The following is a 24,712-nucleotide window of genomic DNA, read 5'->3' on the forward strand; positions in this document are numbered from 1 at the left end:
TATCTTTTAGATATGGGCACTTCCCTTTCAACAGAACATTGGGACATAAATCACTCTGTTTTACCTCATATGTCTGCATATTTTTTATAAAATTAATAAATGGGTTGAGAAAGGATAGAGGTCAGGGGCCAAGTAGTCTCAGATCAATTCTTGGAGATAAAAAAGACAGAACTAAATATCCAAGCCAAAGTTAAATTAAAAAAACAAAAACAAAAAAACAAAAAAACAAAAATCAAGAGACCTAAATTATAATAACATAAAGTTAAAAAGGGCCTGTTATTCTCACAGCCTGGATCAAAGTGTGTTGGGATAGGACACAGTCTGCAATCACTGTTAAATGGAGTTTTACACTGGTAATGGGATTCTCCCTGATTCATTATATGTCTGAAATCCAACTATAAAGGACTTTGTAAATCACAACAGTAAGAATAAAATAACAATTCAAAAGTCAAAACGTTAAAAATAAAAAGAACGGATCTTTCTGGACGGTTGCTGGGGGTCATGACCTGAAACGACCGGTGGCCCGGAAGTGGAATCCCCACAGTTGCCGGATTAAAGCCATAAGCCAGGAGAGGAACCGTGATCACACGAGGCTTCTTCTAGCCTGTCTCCATTTTCCTATACTTTCTGACTGACCATGCCTCGTGGGCGCAAGAGTAAGCAAAAGGCCTCTGAGAAGCGGCGCCAGGCCCGACTGGAGACCCCGGGCCATGCAGTAGCTCAAGCCACCAAAGCAGCAGCAGAAGCCTCGGCTGAGGCAGGTGTGGCAGCAGCATCAATGGCCTCAGTTGAGGCCCTTCTGGCAGGAGCAGTAGAGGCCTCAGCTGAGGCACTTCTGGCAGGAGCAGCAGAGGCCTCGGCTGAGGCACTTCTGGCAGGAGCGGCAGAGACCTCGGCTGAGGCCCTTCTGGCAGGAGCAGCAGAGGCCTCGGCTGAGGCACTTCTGAAAGTAGCAGCAGAGGCCTCGACCAAGGCAGTAGCGTCAGTAGCAGCAAAGGCTTCAGCTGACAAGGCAGCCACAGCCACCAAAGGAAAAGCTGCTGCAGTGGCAGCATCCATTGCACCGGTGGTAGTGAAGAAAAGAGAAGCCACAGAGGGAAGAAAAGCTGAAGATGTGGGAAAGAAAACCTCTACTCCTCAGCCTATGCATGGTACTAAGTACCAGCCTCATGCAGCCTCAGCTGCCAATTTTAAGAAGCCCCAGGAAGAACAACATGTGGCCACTTCTTCCAAGAGTCAAAAAAAGAAGGCCTCCTTCTTTGCAATCCCACTGTATATAAATCCGGATACGTTAGCCAGGAAGGCTGTGGTGCTGGAGCAGTTCCTGATGTACAAGTTCAAAACAAAGAAAGTCATTCTGAAGAAGGATATGCTAGAGATCATCGGTGCAGAGTTTGAAGAGCACTTTGACGAAATCCTAAAAAAAGCTTCAGTGCGCATTGAGATGGTGTTCGCAGTCAAAGTCATGGAAGTAGACCCAGTGATCCACTCCTATGATCTGGTGAGCAAGATTAAACTCCCCAACAACGGGAGGCTGCGTGCTGGCCAGGGGCTCCCCAAGACCGGCCTCCTGATGAATGTCCTGGGCATCATCTTCTTGAAGGGCAACTGCGCCAAGGAGGAAGATCTCTGGAAATACCTGGGCATGATGAAAGTATTTCCTGGAAGGAAGCACTCCATCTTCGGGGAGCCGCGGAAGCTGATTACAAAAGATCTGGTGAGGCTCAACTATCTGGAGTATAGACAGATCCCCAACAGTGATCCTCCACGCTTTGAGTTCCTCTGGGGCCCCAAAGCCTATGCTGAAACCAGCAAAAGGCAAGTCATGGAGTTTATGGCAAAAATCAATCGCAAAGAACCCAGCGTATTACTGGCCAAGTTCAAAGACATTTTGAAAGAAGAAGATAAGTAAGAACCCAAGTTACAGCTATAACCGAAGAAGACAGGAACTTTGATTCCTCTATGACTGTGCAGAAATATATTTTCATCCTTACTGAAGTGAGTTTTTTTCTTTTACACAAGTTCTGATATCAGCATAGGCATTATATTCTTTGAAATTGGGGGAAATACCCCACAGTATGAAGGTGAAAGAAAAAGTTACTATAATGTTGGTTTGGCATATACTTTTTCGCAGGAAACAAGTTTTGCACTGTAGTTCTTAGATTGTTCATTAAAGTTAGAAAATTAAACTTAATACATTTAAAAAACTAAAAAAATAAAAAGAACAAAGGCCTTTAGTAAAAATAGATGATTACATACAAATTAGCTGAAATAATATAGAAAAACAAAGACTCTACCAGAAAGCTTTCAGAAATAGTAGATTTTATACCAAAGTGGTAGGCTACAAATTAACACACAACAATCTATGGCCTTCTTATAGACATATAATGATAGAGAAAAAAATAGAATAGTGCCTTTCAGAATAGTGCCACAGAAACTCAAATACCTTGGAATCAAATTAACTAAAGAAAAGAAAAGGACAACTACAAAACACTGCTTCATGATATAAAAGAGGGCACAAAGAAATGGAGACACATACCCTGTTTACGGTTTGGGCAAATTACCATCATTAAAATGGCAACACTCCTCAAAGCATTGTATAGACTTAATGCAATCCCTCCATGGATACCCATAACATTCTTCAAAGAAGTGGATCAAATACTCCTGAAATTTATTTTGGAGTAATAAATGCCCACAAATAGCTAAAGCAACCATAAGGAAAATGAAGATGAGAGACATCACTTTCCACAACTTAATTACAAAGCAATTAAAATAGCATGACATTGGAATAAAGACAGACCCTCAGAATAAAGTAATAGGTTTGAGTATTCAGGAAATGTCCCCAGACATGCAATCAATTAATATTGATAAAGGGAGTAAAATACAAAATGGAGCAAGAAAACCCTCTTCAACAAGTTGTGTTGATACAATTGGTCAGTCACATGCATAAAAGCGAGGTCAGACCTCCATCTAGCAAAAGTCAAATCAAAATGGATTAGAGATCTAAAATCAGACTATAAGTATATAAGTATATGGTATAAGTATATAGTATGGTATATACCATAAGTATATAGAAGAAAACGTAAGTAAAACACTCCATGACATTGAGACTAAAAGACATCTTTGAAGAGGAAATACCATTGTCCGAAACAAGTGGAAGCAAAGATAAACAAAAGAGGCTACATTAAACTAAGAAGAAAAGCTTCTGTATCTCAAAGGAAACAGGGACTAGGACACAAAGGCCACCTACAAAATAGAAGAAACTATTCGTCCAATACCTATCAGATAAGGGGCTAATATCTAAGATGTACAAAGTACTGACAGAACTAAGCCCATCAAAAAATGGGGAGAAGAAATGGACACTTTGTTAGAAAAGAAATTTAGAAGCATAAAGAGGAGAAAATAAAAAGATTACTAAACTTGAAGTCAGTTGTTCTAGAATCTATTATCAACTCCCTCCTCCTCTATCAGGCTCAGATCTACAAATGGTCAAACTAAGTTTGATTTCCAGAACCACATATAATCTTCCCTGAGCAATTCTGGATGTGATCCCTCACTGCAGAGCCAGAAGTTAGTCCTGAGCACTGCCCAGCATGAGCCAAAACAAGTTATAAAAAAGAAAGGGATGGAGAGTGAGGAAGCAAAGAGGCCTGAGGACTGAGAACAGTTTGGTCAAGTAGTACGTTTATTGCTGAGATGCAGTGGAAGTCTTATCTGGAAAGTTCAGATGCCCCCATGCTATGAAGTCTTGATAAACTAAATAATTTTAATAATTAAACTTTATTTGGGGGCAATTAAAACCAGTCAGAGTTTTCAGTTGCAAACAAAAATATTGATACTGCAAGTTTGGCTCATTGATCTAAGGTGCAAAAAACATCAATACAGCAGTGTACCAAGTTTTCTATCTAATCTGGAATCTGGAATCTGACCTTTGAGACACCTTTATTTTTTGAGAAAAAAACATTTTGTATCTGAAGACTTTTGCTTAGAATCTAATGGTATTTGCGGCCAGAGCAGTGGTGCAAGCGGTAAGGTGTCTCTGCCTTGCTGGCGCTAGCCTAGAATGGACCCTGGTTCGATCCCCCAGCATCCCATACAGTCCCCCAAGCCAGGAGCTATTTCTGAGGCAGGAATAATCCCTGAGCGTTACCGGGTGTGGCCCAAAAAAAACAAAAATAAAAAAACAACAAAACAAAACAAAAATAATCTCCTGGTATTTGTTTTACTCTTCCTAATAACCCCCCTTTTTTTTTCCAATAGGGCTTCAGTAGGTTTTTATTCCTAATATGTCAAGAAGTGACTTTGAAGACTGATAAGAAGAGCAGGCCGGTTTACATTAATCTTCATATTTTACCGTGAACTCTCAACAAATAAAGTAGGTCTGAGAGCATTCTAGGAGTAATAACAGAGCAAGTGTGAAAATGAATTCAGTCTCAGGGTGGAGGGCAAAGGAATTCAGATTCCATCCCCCCCTCCAGCACTAATCTGAAACCCACCATCTTCCTTCTCCTTTTGTTCTCCTCAGAGATGACTCACTGCATTCTTTTTGTTATTTTGGCCAATTTGTACTAACTTTTTTTTATTTCTTGCAATTTTAAACATCACCCTAAGGCCAAAAAGAATATAATGCATTAAAACTCTCACATTGCATACCTTGTAAGGTCTTAACCTGGATTTGTTCCCCAGCATCCCATATGATGCCTCAAGCACTGTCAGAAGTGATCCCTAAACACTGCCAGGCATGGCTCAAATATTCAGGTGCACATGTACACAAACACACAAACATGCACACACAAATTATTAAGTAGTGCATTGCTCGATGCTAAATATGTTCCCTTGATTTCAAAAACTTCCTTGATTGCAAAAACTCTACCTGAGTCCAAAGACACAGTTTCTAATACTTTCTCCTTTGTGTCCTAACCTGCTTTTCAGGACTTCTTAACCAAAACAAACCCCAGTGGTTTTTTTTTTCTTTCCTAATTCAATTCCAAAGTCTCCAGTTCCATGACAGCGTCTTTACTCCCAAAATTGCTGAAGGCTCTATAGTCGGGAATAGGCAGCACTTGAAGTGACCACAGAACAACTGACTGTCATTACAGCACTTTCCCATCAAAGGGCTCAGGGGAGGCCCTATTCTGTTCAAAATGACAAATTAAAACAAATCCCAGAGCTTTAGTCTCTAAGAACCTAAGTCATGTTTTCTTTTTGAACATTTCATTGCATTTCTCTTCAGAATCAAGCTCTCTAAAGAATGTTATTATACCTTGAGCTTCTTGACACATTTCCTAATAATTTGAAGCTTCTGACATTTATACAATAAAAGATCGTGCTTCTTAAAACAAAAATCAATGGATCTTTTTTGGCAATCGTCCTAAATCTGCAGAGATTCAATTCACTTCACAGACATCGCTGTTCCATATCAAACACAGCATCATGCAGTATAATTAAGATCACTGTAGAACCACATATTTCATGCCCTAGATGTCTACTTTAAACTATCTTGGGAAGTTCAGAAATAATAATAGGGGAGCTAGATCTTCACTAAAGTAATTACATTTGCTAAGCAGAACAGGATGAGCAAGAGCTCTAGAAAGGAATAAAATAAATTCACCAGTAAAACCAAGAACTTAGGCCTTCATTCCAATATATCAACTTTGCTGACGAAAGGAAAAGAGAAAAGACTCACTTCCAGTTACAGCTCCCAGGGGGTTGGCAGCTATTATCCCCTATTGAGCTGGTACTTACCATATAGAGCCTGAACAATTCATACAGAAAAATAAACCATAACATTCTGTTTATTATTACTTGAGCTGAGAGGTGGTGACATTAAACAGTTCTGCACTGCTGCTATCAATCAGCAGGCAGGCGATGTTCTCAGCATGAGACGAGGACTCCTTGGAAACAGCACTCATCAAAGCCACCAGCTGTCAGAATTCTTCAAATTAAACTGTTATTACAGTCGTATTCATTAGTCAGTTACTGGCTATTAAGATATTTTTATATCTGCACCATTGACATTGGCTGTGGCTTTTTAATATGCACATTATATATAAACATGATTCAGTGACTCACGTGAGGGTGACAGATTCTAGGAGAGCTGGCTGTCCCCTGTCCAAGAGCAGCCACAGAAGCCTGCTTATCCGTGTCTTATCTGTGTGCGCATGAATTTCTTTTGGAATTTTGTATAATTATGCGGGCGATTGGAATGGGGAAGCAGGGTAGTAATCATATATTTCAGCACTAGTATTTGCTCAGCAAAGTGATAGCTGAACATCAGAAATTATAACTCTCAAAGCTGTTGCTGAGCCATTGATGACAGTGGTTTGTGCTACTCTGGCTTGATGCTTTGAATTTCTTCTTTTTGTTGTTTTTTTTTTCTTTTTGTCTGAGTGGCTGGGCATGTGTTTAACTTTTGCTTGAAATAAAAACTCAAACAAAGGGTGTAAAATAGGATGTTCTGAGAAGTAAAGAGGAAAAATTGACAGAACATTTCTTGTGGAAAAAAGTAATATACAAGAGTGGTGTTCTTAGTAACTTAAACCTTGTCTTTGGCTTTTGGAAATGTTCTTACACCTAGGTCTTCACTTCAGGGCATGTTGAACTGCCATCATTTTATTTTAACAATGAAAAAAATGTTGAATGTTCATTTAGAAAGACTAATGATAACTTATACCTATAGTACAAACTAAAAACTAAAACCTGCCCCTCCCCTCCTGTGGTGTCCCTTCCCCTGCCCATGTGCTCGGTGGTCAGTGGTGTATATTTTCTTCTCCCCAACAGGGACCATGAGCGCCAAGGGACATGATCTTCTCCTTAGTCCTAGCTCCTGGGGCTTCTATAAGGAGTTGGGGAGGCAGAGAGGCTCAGGGAACGGGAACTGAGCTGAGCAGGAGCTGAGATGAGATGAGATGAGGTCAGAAGAGTGTGCCCCTTGGCTGCCCAACCTCCTGCCAAGACCATTCCTGGGATGAACTGGATGAACTGCTGTTCTCAGGGGAAAGCTTGATCTCCCACCTCCTCCAGCCTCATGGTGTGATGCTGTGTCTGTATATTCTATACAAAGGTACTTGTCCATTTCCTTTATAAACTACATTTGACATGGATTAAACCGTATTAAAATTAATATTATTGTTTGAACCCCAACTCTTCTTCATCCTCTTGGACTTGGGTGGGAACTAGGCTGGGCAGAGCCCCAAACTCCCTGATTGGGGCCCACTAGACAGCCGTGGAGCCAGCTGGGCCTCCCTCTAGGTCCTTCTTGGGGGTGCCTGGCTACACCGACTCCTCCCTGCAGCCCCTCCACACTATTGGCCATCCTCACAGCTGCTGGGGAGCAGACACTGTCCTCAGGGAGTGCCCCACTTCTCCTTACTCAAGGGCACGGTGGGTGGAGTGGGGTTCTCCCCAATTCCCTGTATATCTGTATAAATAAAAGGGATTTTAATGGAGCACCCCCATATTATCACTGTGTAATAGTCTCCACCCCACCCTCCCCCCAATCTGCCTCTATTTCACTCTTCTGGGGTCCCACTCTGTGCCTCAGGCCCCATCCTGGTTCCTGTTTATAAACCCTCCCCCCGAATTGTTCGTGGACCCTATCTCAATAAACCCTTTGGAGTAATAAACGAATAAATAGATAAATAAAAATAAAAAGCGAACGTCTTTTCCCATCCCACAAAAACCTAACAACTCCTAAGTATGCGTGTGTGAGTGCAGAGATTCTTGGAGAACCCAGCAAATGAAGAGGGCCTCTTGGGGTCCTGGGGGTAAAGGTCACAGGCCTATACCTAGGCTTAAGAGTCCCAGGGCCTTTGGTGTGGGTACAATGCTTTTTGGTGGGGAATATGAGTTCCCCCTTCACCAGTTGTGCCCATTCATTGGGCTAGGAAATGCAGGAAGAATCCAGGACAGTCCTATATGGCTGGACAAGGTGGAGGAAATTTGGTCCTGGCCCAGGGTGGTATCAAATGCCCAGTCCCTGTGGCATGGAGTTCACTGTTTTGCAAGTGGCTGACCAGTTGTGTTAACACCACTTGTTGAAGAGGCTTTCCTTGCTTCATTTTGCATTGCTTGCCCCTTTATCAAAAAATTAATTGATTGTATATATGGGGCACATTCTCTGAATACTCAAGTCTATTCCTCTGATCTGAGGGTCTGTCTTTATTTCAGTACCATGCTGTTTTTAATGACTATAGCTTTGTAATACAATTTAAGTTGGGGAAAGTGATGCCTCCCATATACCTTTTCCCAAGAGTTGCTCTAGCTATTCATGGGTATTTATTGTTCCAAATGAATTTCAGGAGTGGTTAATCCACTTTAAAGAATGTCATGGGTTTCTTTAGCGGGATTGCATTAAATCTGTACAATGCTTTGGGGAGTATTGTCATTTTAATTATGTTTATTCTGCCAATCCATGAGCAGGATATGTGTCTCCATTTCCTTGTGTCCTCTGTTATTTCTTGAAGCAGGCTTTTGTAGTTTTTTTTATATATAGGTCCTTCACCTCTTTAGTTAAGTTGACTCCAAGGTATTTGACTTTGTGTGGTGCTAAAGTGAATGGGATTGTTTTCTGCTTGTTGTTTTTGTATTGGGGTCACACCTGGTGACTGTCAGGGGCTACTCCTGGCTATGCACTCAGAAGTCGCTCCTGGCTTTGAGGACCATATGGGATGCGGGGTGTGGAACCAGGGCTCGTCCTAGGTTAGCTCATGCAAGGCAAATGCCCTACTGCTTGTGCCACTACTCTGGCCCCAGGATTGCTTTAATTTTAATGTGCATTTCTTCTCTATCATTATTTGTATATAAGAAGGCCATTTACTTTTGCATGTTAATTTTGTAGCCTGCCACTTTGCTATATGAATCTATTGTTTCTAGAAGTTTTTTGGTAGTCTTTAGGGTTTTTATAAATATAGTATATTGTCATCTATAAACAGTGAGAGCTTGATTTCTACCTTTCCTATCTGGGTGCCCTTGATATCTTTTTCTTGCCTAATTATTATGGCAAGAATTTCTAGTACAATGTTGAATAGGAATGGTGAGAGGAGGCAGCCTTGTATTGTACCAGATTTTAGAGGAAAGGCTAAATATTGTTCCAGTGAGAATAATATTTGCCATTGGCTTGTGGTAGATGGCCTTGACTATATCGAGAAAAGTTTCTTTTGAATGGAAGCAAATGCTATACATTTTAATTACTATATGCTTCAAAACAACTTTACTCTCTCTATACTTCAACAATACACAGACAGCAACACAGCAGCTGTCCCTGGCAAGTGTCGAGAATCACCCTGCACTGACTACTGGTCTGTCTGAATAAATACTAGTGCATGGGGTTGTATAGTAGTGATTGATGTTAGGGGGAGATGCCCCAGTGCTGATGTGCAAAATCTAGTTGGGTCAGTGCCCAGAGACAAGGCTGAGGACAAAGTTCTTGATCATGCAGAGGCCTTAAGCAAAGGTTAGCTAGCTGCAAGCACCTGGAAAGAAAGACCAGAGTTCTTCAGAGCTCAGAGTTCCCTAGGGTGAGGATGGTGGTGGAATTGAGGATTCAAGAAGCAGCATCAGAGTTGGCAGTTTTGGAAAGCTCCAGCGCAAACCCAGAATAGATGCTGGCAAGAGAATCACTGCTGAAGATGCACAGGAGGGTGGACCGAGCCAGGTACCCATCAGTCAGGGAGCTGCCTTGGGACTCCATGTTCTCCTTGCCTGCTTCATGCCTGGCAGAGTAAGGGGTCTTCTTTCTTGAGCAGCTGGAAGAGAGTGACTTCCTGCCCGAAGGTGGGGTCCGCAAAGCCAGGGAGTGGAGCACAGTGTCCAAAATACTGGACAGGGTGGTGGCATTTAGCTTGTGCACCTTGCCAGGGATGGTCAGGATCAGGCCCTGCCTCTTGCTGGGTGTTTTGGGAGTACTGTCCTCCTGTTTGTTTTCCAATTGTCCCTCCTGCCCGGCTAGCTTTTAGCCCAGGCAGCAGAGCTCCCACTGCTCTGCCACTCAGCTCAAGAACTGCCGACCCCCGACCACAAACTCTCTCCCATGCTACCACTTCCACAGCCCGACCTGGGCCCCCAGATCCCCAACCTTTTTTTTCTGAAAGAAAAACAACATACTTTATTTTATACCATTAAATTGAGCACATAAGTTAAGTTATAAATATTCCAAATTAAGAAAATCTTTTTGTACATGGTTTAACATATTAATTACTCGGAAAGTTTTTTAACTCTATTTAGTAGTAGATCTCCTTTCTTGATAGTTTTTTGGTACTGCCAGTTCTTGCTATCAGGTCTGTTGGTTTCCATTATTTCATTCACTTAATCTATTTTGCAGTGTAGTCTCTCAGCAGCAATAAATCTGGAGAGTTCCTGATCAACAAATTCCACACCAATACCAAACGCCTCTGCCATATAGCCAAGGGTTAATGACCTATATGAATTCAGCACGAATTCTCATTTCTCTTACATACTATTGGTAAAGAGAAGCAAAAAGCAAGTTCTTTTTTATTTCTTGTCCCACAATAGCTAATGACTGAAAGAAAAAGAAATAGCGACACTCTTGTAGTGTGAAAACAGGTACTGTCGACCAGTGAAATTGAAATCACGGATGGCCACACAATAAAAACCTTGATATACTTTCAGGTGGTCCCTCCTATCCCAGTCTTTTCCTTCTTCTATTAAGATTTTTGGCCTTTTCTGTATTTATTGTGAAGAGATCATTATCCATATAAAATAAACTAATCCTAAAGAGATAGAAGACAATATCCAGCCAGTAACCCAGAGCCACAGTTTTGTCATATGCCTTTTGAAAAGCTGTCAGAGTACCTTCCATGCCACCTATTTGGCGTAGGTACTCAGACTTTACCATTCTGACATCCCAATTTTGGTCCTCTCAGGTTCTTTTCTGCATCTTCCAGCTCCTCTTCCAAATGTTTCAACTTGAATTTATTGGTCTTAATTTTACTGAGCAGGTCCATGTCCATAGACTAGTCAAGGGATTTGCACAGTAAGGAGCCATGTTGTTATTGCTGACAGCCACCATCAGCTCGTAGCTATGATCACATCCCCGTAGTGCTCAGGAAGGCTGAGCAGAAAGCCTTTATGGAAAACAATATGGAGATTCCTCAAAAAAATGGAAATTGAACTCCCATATGATCCAGCTATACCACTCCTAGGAATATACCCTAGGAACACAAAAACACAATACAAAAATGCCTTCCTCACATCTATATTCATTGCAGCACTATTTACAATAGCCAGACTCTGGAAACAACCATGATGCCTTTCAACAGATGGATGGCTAAAGAAATTGTGGTACATATACACAATGGATTATGCAACCATCAGGAGAGATGAAGTCATGAAATTTTCCTAAACATGGATGTACATCGAATCTATTATGATGACTGAAATAAGTCAAAGGGAGAGTAGTCTCACTCATTATGGGTTTTAAGAAAACCAAAGACAATATTGTAATAATGCTCAAAGACAACAGAGAGGAGGGTGGGAAGGAGTGGCTCTCAGCATGAAGTTCATCACAAAGAGTGGTGTGTTTTGTGAGATGACTACACTAACTATCATGACAATGTTAATGAGTGAGAGAAGTAGAATGCCAGTCTCGAGTACAGGCAGAGTGGGGAATGAGGGAGATGGGGGCATTGGTGGTGGGAATGTTGCACTGATGAAGGAGGGTGTTCTTTTTATGACTGAACCCCAACTACAATCATGTATTTAATCATGGTGCTAAAATAAAGAGAAAAAAAAACTCCTTTCCCTTACTTTAATCCTCACATGACATCTTAGTCTGTTTTTTCTTTTTATTTAATTTTTATTTTGACCAAAGTGGATTACAAATCTTTCACAGTAATTTTTAGGTACATCATAATATTGAATGAGGGACACTCCCACACCAGTGTTGTCCTCCCTCCACCCCTGTTCCCAACATGCATCCCACATCCCCCTCCTTTACCACCTTGGTTGCTAGTATAAGTGGTCCCCTCTATGTCTAGCATATCTGATCATTTTTTATCGTCTGTTTTGAAAATGAAGATAGAGATATTCCCAGAATTTGATAATTGATGTCTGCCTTGATTTTTTCCCTATTATTTTTCTGATAACTTGCCCCCTTCTGCCAGTTTTAGAAGACTAGTCTGATTCTCTAAAGATTGAAGAAGCCAGTAGTCAATCACTTGGGCAGCTAATGTAAGGAAGCCTGGGATTAGGAAACTGCTGACCCAGAATTTGAGGTTCAAAGAAATCAACACTGCAGTAGGTAGATTTTATTTAGTGCATAAAATCTGATAAACACTGAACAATGAATCGTGTTCATAGTATTTTAGAACTATAGCATTGTCAGGAGTTTTGTGATCCTCTGACATTCTGTTTAAAGCTGCAAAAGGGTTGTAGTAGAATTATTCACCCAATGGAAATTAGCAGACCCCACACAAAGGATGGTGATTACTGTTCTTTCTTCTACAGATTTTTCTGTTACCCATTTAAGAGCACATCACAGGTTTGCTGATGAGTCTCCATGCTGCATTTCAGTCTAGGGGAATGTGCCCAGATGAAAATTGCTATAGCCAAACTTTGAAATCCCTTTGGTTTGAGCTCCATCCATGTCTCAGGCACTGTGGATACTTTTTTGCCATTAGGAAGAGCACAGATGGCTGCAAATCCAACCAACTATATCGCTCTAAAACTAAATGTCCACCTCTCTCCTTGAAGAAGAAAACAGGTTGCTTCAGAATCTCCTAGACAGGACACAGAGTCCGGTGAGGTGAGGTCTGTGCAAGAGTGGTAACCGTTGTTGTTTTTCCAAAAGGACACCTGGGCCAGCAGTGGGTCTGGCATATTCAGTGTTTGATGGAGACACAACAGTGAGCAAGTGGAGAACAGGATTAGCACTTGACTTGTCTGAAGGAATCCAAATGAAAGAGGGATTTGAGAAGGTGAAAACACCATGAAGTTCAATCATCTAGGAGATGTATGAGCGAAAGGTAGGGGGAGTTGCGAAGCTGCTTTGTTTCACTTCAGGTTGGATAATTCTATGATCTGTCTAATGAGTAATCCAAATAGAAGTCAAGAACAAATGCCCAGAGAATAGAGCAAGATTGTTTCCTGCACAATCCAGTGTCCCAGTATAGCCAAGGCAAAATGAACAATGTGGAAAAAGTTACAGGCTGAAAACATAGTGGTAACAAAAGCCTTTGTTGATGAAAAAATAGAATTTTTTAATAAAATATTTATTTAAACACCATGGTTACAAGCATGATTGTAGTTTGGGTTTCAGTCATAAATTGAATGCCCCCCTTTCACCAGTGCAACATTCCCACCACCAATACCCCCTCTACCTTCTCCCAACTCCTGCCTGCGTTCGAGACCGTCATTCTACTTCTCTCATTCATTAAGATTGTCATAATAGCAACGTTAAAGAACGAAAAAAGCAGAATGTCTATCTCTAATACAGGCAAGGGTGGGGGAGGAGGGGGGCATTGGTGTTGGAAATGGTGCACTGAAGGGGGTATTCTGTTTATGACTAAAACCCAACTACAAATATGTTTGTAATCATGGTACTTATATATATGTGTATATATATATACTTTATAGAATAGTATATATAAAGAATATACTATTAATTGTGCTCTGTGAAAGAAGGGTTTTACCTCTATTTTAACATGATAGGTGGTGGGAGGAGGCAATAATTCATTATAAAACTTGAAATAATAACAATTTCAAAGAAGCATAAAAAAAAGAAGACTGTCATGGTAGTTATTAGTGTAGTTATTTCCCTAACTTCACTCATCACTCCTTGTGGTGAACTTCATATTGTGAGTTGATCCTTCCGATCCTCATCTCCATTGTCTCTGGGCATTATTAAAATAATGTCTTTAATTTTTCTTAAAATCTGTAGATGAGTGAGACTACTCTGTGTCTATCTCTTCCTCTGACTTATTTAACCATAATAGATTCCATGCCACAATAGAATTTGGACAGCTTTCTGTGTATAGTGAGAAACTGCTGGAATGTTTTCAACAGGAGCTGGTTTGTAATTTTACCTTTTTGTTTTTTTAAATTTTGGACCACACTCGGTGACACTAAGGGGTTACTCCTGGCTCTTCGTTCAGAAATCACTCCTGGCTTGGTGGACCTTATGGGACACCAGGGATCGAACCCAGGTCCATCCTGGGTCAGCCACGTGAAAGACAAAAGCCCTACTACTGCGCTATTGTATTTTACTTTTTTATTGCTGTCGAGGTATTGTGGTTTACAATAGTGTTAATATTTGTGGCTACAATTTTACTGCACCAGACTAAAGTCTCTTCATTCTTATTCTTGGGACATCTACCCCTTCTCTCCTGCCACACTCCTCCCTGCCCTTGATAACTTCAGTTCTGTTATGAGAGTCTAAAGGTTTATTTTCATTGGATATTCATTTATTATCTATTGCCTTACTTTATTCCTTTATGTATCACATATCTAACATAATCTCCTTTTCCCTCTAACACATCTTGTTTACCACTGCATTTTTTTAATTCCACCCAAGCTGTATTAAATTGTATCATAACATCTTATAATGGAGAAGTATTCTGTTGTCTGTATATACTGCTTATTTCTTCTTCCATTCATCTATCTGTTCTTGAGCATTTGTGCTATTCCCAGATCTTGGCTATTACAAATAGTGCTGCTGTGAATGGAGGTATGCATAGATCTCTTTGAATTAATGTATTTGTGTTCTTGAATAGATGCCAAGAAATAGAATTGCAGAATCATGTAGTAGGTAGTTCTATTTTCAATTTTTGATAAATCTCTAATGATTTTCCACAGAGGCTGAGAACCAATTTACAGTTCCACCAAAAGAAATAAAAGTATCTTTTTTTTTTATCAAATTCCAGATACTATTGGCTAGTCCCAACTTTTTTGTATAGGTCATTCTCATTATTATTGTGAGGTTCTCACTTTTCTTTTGACTTGCACTTTACTGAAAATCAGTGTTACTGAACACCTTTTTCTGCATCTATTGCCTGTCTCTATGTCTTATTCAGACAAGTGTGCAACAATTCTTCCCACTTTTATGATGGAGTTATTTGTATTCCTTTTGTTGAGGCTTTGCTTTATATATCTTGACAATTTTTCAGACTTAAGGTATGAAAATATTTTTCTCATTCAGCAGGGCATCTTTTTATTTTAGCCATAGTGTCTTTTGCAGTATTTTAGTTTAATGTAGTTCTGTTTATTTTCTTTCACTTTCTTTACCGAGAGGGCCAAATCAATAGAAAACTTTGGCTGTTTTTCTTGATGCATTTTATGAATTTGGGTATAACATCAAGGCCTTTAGCTCATTTTTAATGAACTATTGTGTGTGGTGTCACATGATGATCTTCTTCTTTTCTCCTGTTCTTTTTCTTCTCTTCCTTCTACATAGCCTTCTTCTTTCCTTCCTCCCTCTTGCTTGCCAGAACAAAGATTTCACATCCAAGTTAGTGTGAAGATGATGGTTTAGCCCCTGGCAGGGCCAAGGATCTAAATCAATGATCCTCAATTGTAGGCTTATTGGTGTTAACAGGGGTGGATATGTTAAAAAAAATACCTGCACTCAGGTTCAGTTCCATGAATTTATGTTTTTATTACTATGCAGAGGAATTGAATCATTGTAGTATTTTAAAAGATATTAGGGTAATGAATAATTGTAGTTGAGTGTTCTGCTTCTATATGCGTAGACATTTAGCAAAGAGGAAGAAGGGTAAATGGTGAAGAATTTTATAGTAGCAATGTCAGCATTTCTTACTCAATCTGCAGCCTGGAATGATCATAGTGGCATCCTTCCTGGGAAGGGCAAACAGTTCATTTATAAATGCAATGTGCAAATAGCAAATGAGAGAATCTCCAGAACCACAGGCATGAGATACTGTAGAAGAAGCTCTCTCAAGAAAGAAATGTACACCATGACAAGATTGAAGCACCTGCTAAATGAAGGGTAGTATCATTTCACTCTTGTTTACTTTAGGATATAAATATAAAGTGTATTTGTGTATCAGTGCAACTTCCACTGGGAAATAGATTTTCAAAGGAAATATGCACTCAATTAAATGTCATAAAAGAGCTTTCTCTTCCTTCCCATTAGTTTGACCTCAATATATCTATTATCATTCGCAAAATAAGAATTCACCAAAAAGGGTTGAGGAGAAACATGGGAGAGGTTTAGAGAATTACAGAAAAACGGTCCATGATCTGCATTGCCTTTCCCTGCCATCTATCAGGCATTATAAGGACTCTTCCCACATTATCTCACTTATTGTCAAGAAGGCAGTATTCCTAGCAACTTAAATTTGCAGGTGTTGAAAATAAAGCTGACTTTTTCCTTTACAAAGTCTCTCCTTTTAAAGTACCAAAATAAAAGTAAACTCCAAAACAATACTCAGCAAATTGGCCTAAGCTTATTCCTCAGACAAGGCAAGGTAGGGCCAAGAAGCATTAGACACTTAGAAAATTGTTAATAGAGATATAGAATAATCTCAAAAATTAAGAAAAGGAAGAGTAGCAAATGCCGTGGCCGACTATTTTTCCCTTCTTCTTCTTGAATTAGAGACTTCTAGATATGAAGTTCACATGGAATGTGGCTGGATCCCAGGTTAAGAAAACATGACAGATCAGCAATGATCTGAACAGAAAATCAGCAAGAGTCCCGTGAAAACACATATCACTAAATGCAAGCAAGAAAACAATGCATTCCCTCCTTTCCAACTCCTATGCAAAAGTAACCAGACAGATCTACTTGCAATAGGTATGTTTTCTTTTCTCATTTCTCCTTTGTCAAACTCACACATTTAGAAAGAAAAAGAAAAAAATTCCTGTCTGCTTTTATGTTTATTTTATGTCTGAGCCTGTTTTTCAGGGTGATATAGGTAAGAAGGGTTTTGGCATGCTTTATGTGTGTGTTTTAATTTACAAAAGGGTATTTAGAGTGCTCAAGAGTAGGTCATTGCTCTTCCCTGGAAGTAAACGTTTGCTGAAATGAAACATGGAAATAGCAGTAGTCTTTTATACCTGCTATAACTATCACTTGGCAGCCAGCTTCCTTTGCATTGCTTAGATACCTTCTTCCAGGGAAACATCACGACATGCAGAACTCAACTTTCCATTAAGAAACTGTAATATAATAAAAGGGTATTTTGTTTTCAGCAAACAAAAACCTTGGTTCTAACCATTTCATTCCATTAGTAACTAAATAACCTCATATCAAAATAATAGAAGTACAGTGGTGCCCAGAAGATATTCTTGAAAGTTTCCAAATGTTTTCCAAGTGGTTTCTTTTTTTATTTTTAAAACCCCAGTGATTCTCTTTGAGATTTTATCAAATAGCTCTCTAAGCTCTGTGACAGTAAAGTCATGATGAAGACAGAGACTATTTATGAGTTGCAGTCAGTGAGCATCTCTCCCCTGCCCATCCATTCTATGTCCAATGGCCTTTGTCTTTGTTTTATCTTGTGTCCCAAATAACACCAGAGATAGATTGGAGCACAAAGCAGTCACTCTTGCTGAAAAGTGGACTGATAGCAGAGGCAGCCACTGGGTGCCAGGAGGCCTTTTGAATCCTGCCTTTTCCTTGGTTTCCCCTCTGCAAAGGTTGTTTTGGCCTTTTCGAAACACTTGGAGAAAATCTAATTCATTGGGTTGTCACATCTGTGAAATTGAGCTCTTTGATGACAATGCAGCTGAGGAGATAGGAGGTAACCTTTGCTGGGCGGGCTATCAGGCAGCCAGGGGAAGCGCAGCCCTATCTCGGGATATGAGTGATGTCATTGAAAGCCAACGCTGCTAAGAGAGAAAGCAAACACAAAACCAGCCACCTTCCTATTTCTGGGCAGGAAGGCATTACCTACAGAAACAAATGATATTACAGGATAACTGGGGAGCCTTCCAGAAAACCTCTGAGAAAAGTAAGTGTGTACTGTGGTGTCCTGGTGTTTCCTGAGGCTTTTGTTGCCCAAAGCAGGAAAGCTTTATATGAAACCTGAAAGCAGAGACACAGCAGAGAAAGGTTCCTATTTGAGGTTTGAAAGATGTCTTTTCACATTTCCTCTTCATCCCTCCAGACCCCAGCTCTGACTTAGGCTAGAAGTTGATCAGCTTAGCCTGATTTTCACCTAAAGTACAAGTACTTTCTCTTTTTTAAGAAGTTTTTTTTTAATTTTATAATATCTTTATTTAAACACCATGATTATAAACATGTTTGTAGTCGGGTTTCAGTTATTAAAAAAAAGAAATTTGTATTGAAACTATTGTGCTTTACAAAGTTCTTCATAATTGGGTTTCAGACATACAATATTTCAGGACCAACTCCCAATTACACCACCATTGTCTACCTCCCTTCACCAATGTTCCCAGAGTACATCCTGTGCCACCCTCCACTACCACTCTGACTGCCACCATTTTAAGTTTTGATTGTTAAAATTTGGGTCTCATGTTTACATTGTTGTTGACTCTGGCTTAGATATTTAGTTCTGTCCTTTACTAACACCAACCAATGCACCTGAGACCTCTTGACCCCTGACACTCATCCTTTCATATTTATGTTTCTCCTTCTCTTCAATTTCCTTCCTTCTCCTTAAAATATATCTGGGGTCTATAGTGTTCTTGTCATTTCCTGCCTAAACTATTTCATTTCTTCATGCAGTTATTCTAAATAATACATATAAGCGATATCATTTTATATTTATCTTTTTATATTCTGGCTTACTTTATTTAACATAATATCTTCCCGTTTCATCCAAGTCACAGCAAATTGTACAATTGCATCATTCCTTATAGTTATGTAGTATTCTATTGTATATATGTACCACATCTTTATGATTCACTCGTCTGTTATTAGGTTGATTCCAAGTCTATTTTGGGTAGCGGGCCACACCTGGTGACGCTCAGGGGTTACTCCTGGCAATGCACTCAGAAATTGCTCCTGGCTTGGAGTACCATATGAGACACCAGGAGATCCGTCCTAGGCTAGCTCGGGCAAGGCAGATGCCTTACTGCCTGTGCCACTGCTTCGGCCCCAGCACCAAGTCTTGGCTATTGTATTAAATGCTACAATGAATAGCGGTGTTATATATCCTTTTGGATGAATTTTTTCTGTCCAGGAGATATATACCCAAAAGAGTTTGCTGTCATATGGCAGATAGATCATTATTTTCCTCAAACTGTTTTCCATTGGAGTCAGACAAGCAGTATTCCCACCAGTAGTGGATTAATATTCCTTTTCACCACATCCTTGCCAACAACATTGATCCCAATATTTTCAATATGTGCCATCCCACTGGTGTTAGATAATATATCATTGTTTTATTAATTTGGATTTCCCTAATAAGTGATGGTGAACATTTTGCATGTGCCTGCTGGCATGTTTTCTTCTTCAGCGAAGTATCTTCATTTGCTCTCTCCAATTTTTGAGGAACAAACACTCTCTCTTTAAAATAAATTTTTCTAATTAAATCACATGAGATATAGAGTTAAAAGTTGTTGATAGTTTATTATCAGTCATACAATGTTCCAACACAAAACCCATCAGCAGTGTTCATTTCTGGTCACCAATTTCCCCAGTTACCCTTCTGCCATTCGCCCCCCCCCCCACCTCCAGCCTGGCTGTCTGGTAGACACTTCTCTTTCTCTCTCCCTCCCCTCTTCCCGCTCATTTTTCCAAAATTCTTTCTCTTTTTAGGAAAGCATGGGTCTTCATAAAACAAACACCAAACCATAAAGCAAAACCCAAGATTCTTTTAACACATTGACGTAATCAGAAATAATAATGTTTTTTCCAGTGTCTGCTTGTCTCAAGCTCAATTTAGATGTTTTGTATTTTATTTGTTTTGATTTTGGCTTTTTGGGTCGCTACCCATGATGCTCCAGAGATGCCTGGCACTGCATAAAGGGATCATGTCTCCTGGCAGTGCTCAGGAGACCAGATGGGGTGCCTGAGATAAAGCCCAGGTCAATTGCATCCAAGACAAAAACTTACCCACAACACTATCACCAGACCTCTGTTTTCTTGACCTGTTGTACCACCCTCATTCCCCAAATGTGCAGATTCTGCTCACCACCTTTTGAGCTGTCATTTCCATTTTTGTTTGTATTTATGGTATTTTTCCTTTTTTTTTTTTTTTGGTGTGTGTTTTTTGTTTTTGCTTGTTTGTTTGTTTGTTTTGTTTTGTTTGAGAGTCACTTTTTCTTCTATTCATTTTAGGCAATTCTAGCATGACCAAGGATTGATTATTCACTTTGTGAATTTTCTGGGCCCTTTGTGCCTTTTTCTTTCTCTGATACCATGATACCTTAACCTCTTTCTATTCATGGATACCAAGTGGAGATCAAAGAGAAAGGTTTTAAATCAGCCAGGGTAGGGCCTTGGAAATCAATGTGACAAAAGTTTTTATGTATGAGGGAGGAGTGGGAATCCTTGTTGGAAATTTTAAAATTTTCCATGGGTTTATTTTTTTCTTTACTCTACTCTATTTCTCATCCAATTTAAAATTTAAATTCAACTGTTTTATGTATCTACATCTGGATACAATGCAATGTATTCATGCAATATGACAATTATAGGTTTGAAGTGGCAGAACATATGGTAGTAAAGAGGGGTTTTGGATATTTGTCTAAAACAAAGATATTGTGATTTTTGTTCTTCTATCCAGTGTTTGTAAAAGAGTACATTTTCCACATTGTGGCTATAAGTTGTATACTAAAATCATCTAATCTTTCTTATTTTTAAGCATGCATGCCAACCACATCTTTAAGCCTAGAGATTCTGATGTAGTGGTTTGTGGTAGGGATTGAACATGTTTGCTTTCTAAAACTTACCAGGTATTTTTTTCTGGAGGAGACCTGTGCTTGGCAAGCAATTGAGCAAAACCTAGTTTATTTTTATATGGTTTTAGAAAAAGAAATGCCATAGATATATTTGCTTTTAACTGCTTCTCTATTTACTAATGACTTTTGTTTTATAAAAGAATCTGGATAGTGTTTAAATTATTTTCACTTACATCTATTTCTGTGAATGAAATTTTTTTTAATTTTTATTGTGACCAAAGTGCATTACAAATCTTTCACTGCATCATTTATGGTACATAGTGACAATGAATGAGGGGCATTCCCACCACCAGTGCTGTCCTCCCTCCGCAGCTATTCCTTGTATGCATCCCATATCTCCCTCCTTTATCCCCCAGAATGCTAGTGCAACTGGTCTCCACTTTACAGCTTGTTGTAGATTGAGCATCCATTCCACCGTCATTAGAGATAAAAAGGATAAGAAAAAAGGGAGAAAAAAATTTGGTGACAACTACCAAAAACAGAAAGAAGAGAGAGAAAAAAAAGAAGAAAAATGGAAGAAAAAAGAAAAAATGGACCCGGCAAATAAAAATAAAAATAAATCTCTAAATAATAACCACAAGAGTGAAAAAGAAAGAGAAAAGTGGAAGAAAAAAGAGAAGAAAAATAAAGTAAAAAAACTAACAAAGTGCTCGCTTCGGCAGCACATATACTAAAATTGGAACGATACAGAGAAGATTAGCATGGCCCCTGCGCAAGGATGATACGCAAATTCGTGAAGCGTTCCATATTTAAAAAAAAAAAAACTAACAAAACAAAACAAGAAAAAGTATGGGTACTGGAGTGGCAGGGTTTGGCGTTTCTCCCACTTTTTATTTTTATTTTTTTTTGCATAGGCAAGTAAGCATTGGGGAAGAAAGAGAATTTCTGTGGTCTTAGAGATTCAGGGTTTCTCCATCCTTGAAGCATACCATCATGGGATCAACCCCTGGCTCCACATATACTCATTACCCCATCTCAAAGGCTTTTTTGTGATGCCAGGAAAGTTTTCTCTCAGTTGTGTGTGAGAAAATCAAGCCACTGTTGCTAGCAATCTTGGTATTTGCGCGGGTTATAGGTCAGGGTCTAGGATAGAGTCTCTAGATTCTGACGTTCCTATCCATCGTGGTTGTTGTGTTCAGTCTTCTGTAACACTTACTCCCTGTTTTCGTTCAGTCCCTAAGCAGAAGCCTAGGATGTTATGGATCCAAAGGTTCTGCTCAGTCTCTGTTGTCCAAGTTGGACCTCTGCAATAAGACATCTTGTTGTTGTTGTTGTTGTTTATGTGTCCTGGGCTACAGCCTAGGGTAGGGTTTTCTTTATTAGTCCCAAAGTAGGTTCTGTTCAGTCACGGTTGTCAAAGTCAGTTTTCTGCTGTTGGTGCTCTTATTTTTCACACTTCAAAGGACGATATATCTTCTGATTTCCATTTAGTGTTAGGTGATGTGATAGGACAGCCTGGTCTTAGGTCAAGTTGTCCTTTCCTCATTGTCATATCAAAACTGGCACAAGTTGGTGTCGGGTATCTGGGGTTTGGGATTGGATTACCACTGTCCAATCTCCTGGGGACTGGTTGTATCCATATGACAAATGTTCAGGATGGGAGGCAACCTTCTGCTATAAAAAGTGAGTCCTTATCCCTAGAAGATAAGAGCTTGTTTCTGTGTCTATGATTTCCCCTTTTTTTACTGTGCCCATACAAAAACATATGGTGTCATACTGTGTTGCTGGTGCTATTCTAGGTAAGGATGACAGGCTGCACACACAGTCTCTGTCATTTGGTTTTGTTCTGAGCTTTTATCCCGGTCAAGGCTTTTTGTACCAAACAGCACCAAAAATGGTAAAGATAGAGAAAAAATATATATATTAAAATAGAACAAATAAATAAAACTGAATTAAAAAGAAAAGGTATTCAAATAAAATAAGTGGTGGAAGAGGCTACCTGTATATTTAGAAATACACATCTTAAGATGCATTGTTATACAGGTATTGAGCTTCCATAGGCAATATAAGACTCCCAATTAGGTCTTTTGATATATTCTTGTGGGGAGTAAAAGCCAAGGTTCTTTTTGATTCACAGACCTTGGAACTGAGTTTGAGAGATGCTTTGCTGCAACACAAGAGCAGATAGTGTCTTTGATCTGGGAGTTTTGCTAAGGCCGATTCCTGTATCATGCAACAGTCCACAATTTGGTAGGGGTGAGAGGGGCCATCAAGCATGAGTCAGCAGGCGTGCTAGTTGTAGTTCTTTGCCAACGCATGAGAACGGGAACCCAGAGGGTGTCTTTCACTGAGGTGCTGGAAGGTGGTCTGTTGGGGCAGGAGGTCAATCTTGGTGCCTACCGAGTTTGGAACTGAGGGTAAAGAGGGTTAAATTAGGGGAAGATAATGGATCAGGATTGGGAGATAAGGGGATAGAAGAAAGACAGGGGTAGGGAGAGGCAATACATGACATGTTTGTGATTTCGACTTGGAGTCAGTACGGAAAGTCACGTCCACATAAAGACTGACTTTAAAGATCTATTTGAGTGTTATCATCCAAATCTTTGGCATTCTGTTTCCTTTTCTAGGAACTGTCTAGAATAAAGAACATTTTTACATAATGCTTAAAAAGTATATTTGTCACGCGGGCGCAAATAAAAATGAGTATTAGTAAGAAAAGTCACTGCTGTGAGGGTCCAGTATGAATACAGGAGGAGTTTCCCTCTTCCCCCCTCCCCACCAGAGCCCAGTTGCCAGAAATGGCCCTGTAAACCAGTCTGGCATGGGGGGATCTCGGTCTCCTGGACTAAGTGGTCAACCCAGGAGGCCATTGGCCAGCTGTCTGTCCAGATTCCCAGCCATGCCAGTAGAAGAGGAGCAGGAATTCTGGTATGTGGGATCGTCTGGGTCCAGCTGCAGCCTCCCTCTCCAGTATGGAAAAGCATGGGGGAGGAGTTTGCCTCCTTCCCATCCCCCCAGAGCCCAGTTGCCAGACCTGGCCCTGAAGACCCGTCTGGCATGGGGGGATTTTTGTCTCCTGGACTAAGCGGTCAACCCAGGAGGCCATTGGCCAGCTGTCTGTCCAGATTCCCAGCCATGCCTGTAGGAAAGAAGCAGAAATCCTGGCATGTGGGATTTTCTGGCTGTGGATGAAATTTTTAAAGATTTGTTCCATTAAGTTGTAGTCAAGATCTTGATTTGCTGGATTTGTTGCATACATGCGTGTATATATATAAATATATATTAATATATATTTATATATGCACTCATACAAATGTATGTATATATGTATATATGTGTCTATTGGCAAAATCTTAACTTTAAGTGATAGACAATGTAGTTAACCATAGATTAACCAAAGATTGCATTAAAAATCAGATTGTATTTATTGATCATATCTCTGCCCCTAATTTTGGGCTTGGTGTCCTCTGGGCTTGGTTGGGGACCTTTTTAGGCACCTGTGATCCCATTTAGACTCTGCTCCTATCTGGAATGGTGATGCTAAAGAAACTACAAGCATGTGAGTGGTTGTCTTTATTGCTTTCCTGAGGTGGATGAGGAGTACTGTAGCTATCAAGCCAGGAATAGCCTGGCTTTGAGTTTAAACTTAAAGGAGTTAAACTTCCTCTGTACCATCTGCTCCAGAGGAAAAGAGCTTGCTTCTCACAACATGTTAAATAGGTGACTGGCTTTGGATTTTCAACTCATCTTTCAGTCCAGTACTGTTAGATTCATAACCCCTAAAGGTATTAGCTGCCTGCTAGACTAGCTTATGATAACTGCATGTATACACAATTAACTCTTTCCTCTCACCAGACCTTAAAGTAAAACCCATATCTTCCTAGTCCTCAAATGTGACTTATTCCCTCTTTGCATGGTGAATTTTGGGGTA

The 24,712-nt window shown here is 39.9% G+C and overlaps 1 protein-coding gene, 1 non-coding gene and 1 pseudogene across 2 annotated transcripts; 2 read left to right on the forward strand and 1 right to left on the reverse strand.

The window, feature by feature from the left end:
- The first annotated feature begins 637 nt into the window (after positions 1 to 637).
- Positions 638 to 1,912, forward strand: LOC126007290 (melanoma-associated antigen B3-like). The gene has a single exon (XM_049772732.1). It carries the CDS (start codon positions 638 to 640, stop codon positions 1,910 to 1,912), a length of 1,275 nt encoding a protein of 424 aa, XP_049628689.1.
- A 7,632-nt stretch (positions 1,913 to 9,544) lies between these two features.
- LOC126007291 (26S proteasome non-ATPase regulatory subunit 6-like) lies at positions 9,545 to 14,691 on the reverse strand (annotated as a pseudogene).
- Positions 14,692 to 21,487: 6,796 nt separating this feature from the next.
- LOC126008310 (U6 spliceosomal RNA) lies at positions 21,488 to 21,594 on the forward strand. The gene has a single exon (XR_007495647.1). It is a non-coding gene; the product is annotated as a U6 spliceosomal RNA (small nuclear RNA).
- The last annotated feature ends 3,118 nt before the right edge of the window (positions 21,595 to 24,712 follow it).

Source organism: Suncus etruscus, chromosome 4, assembly GCF_024139225.1.
Source record: "Suncus etruscus isolate mSunEtr1 chromosome 4, mSunEtr1.pri.cur, whole genome shotgun sequence".
Lineage (NCBI taxonomy): Eukaryota > Metazoa > Chordata > Mammalia > Eulipotyphla > Soricidae > Suncus > Suncus etruscus.

Bases quoted from the DNA above. Each gene is read 5' to 3' on its own strand.
- LOC126007290 (XM_049772732.1), top strand. From the start codon at position 638: ATGCCTCGTGGGCGCAAGAGTAAGCAAAAGGCCTCTGAGAAGCGGCGC.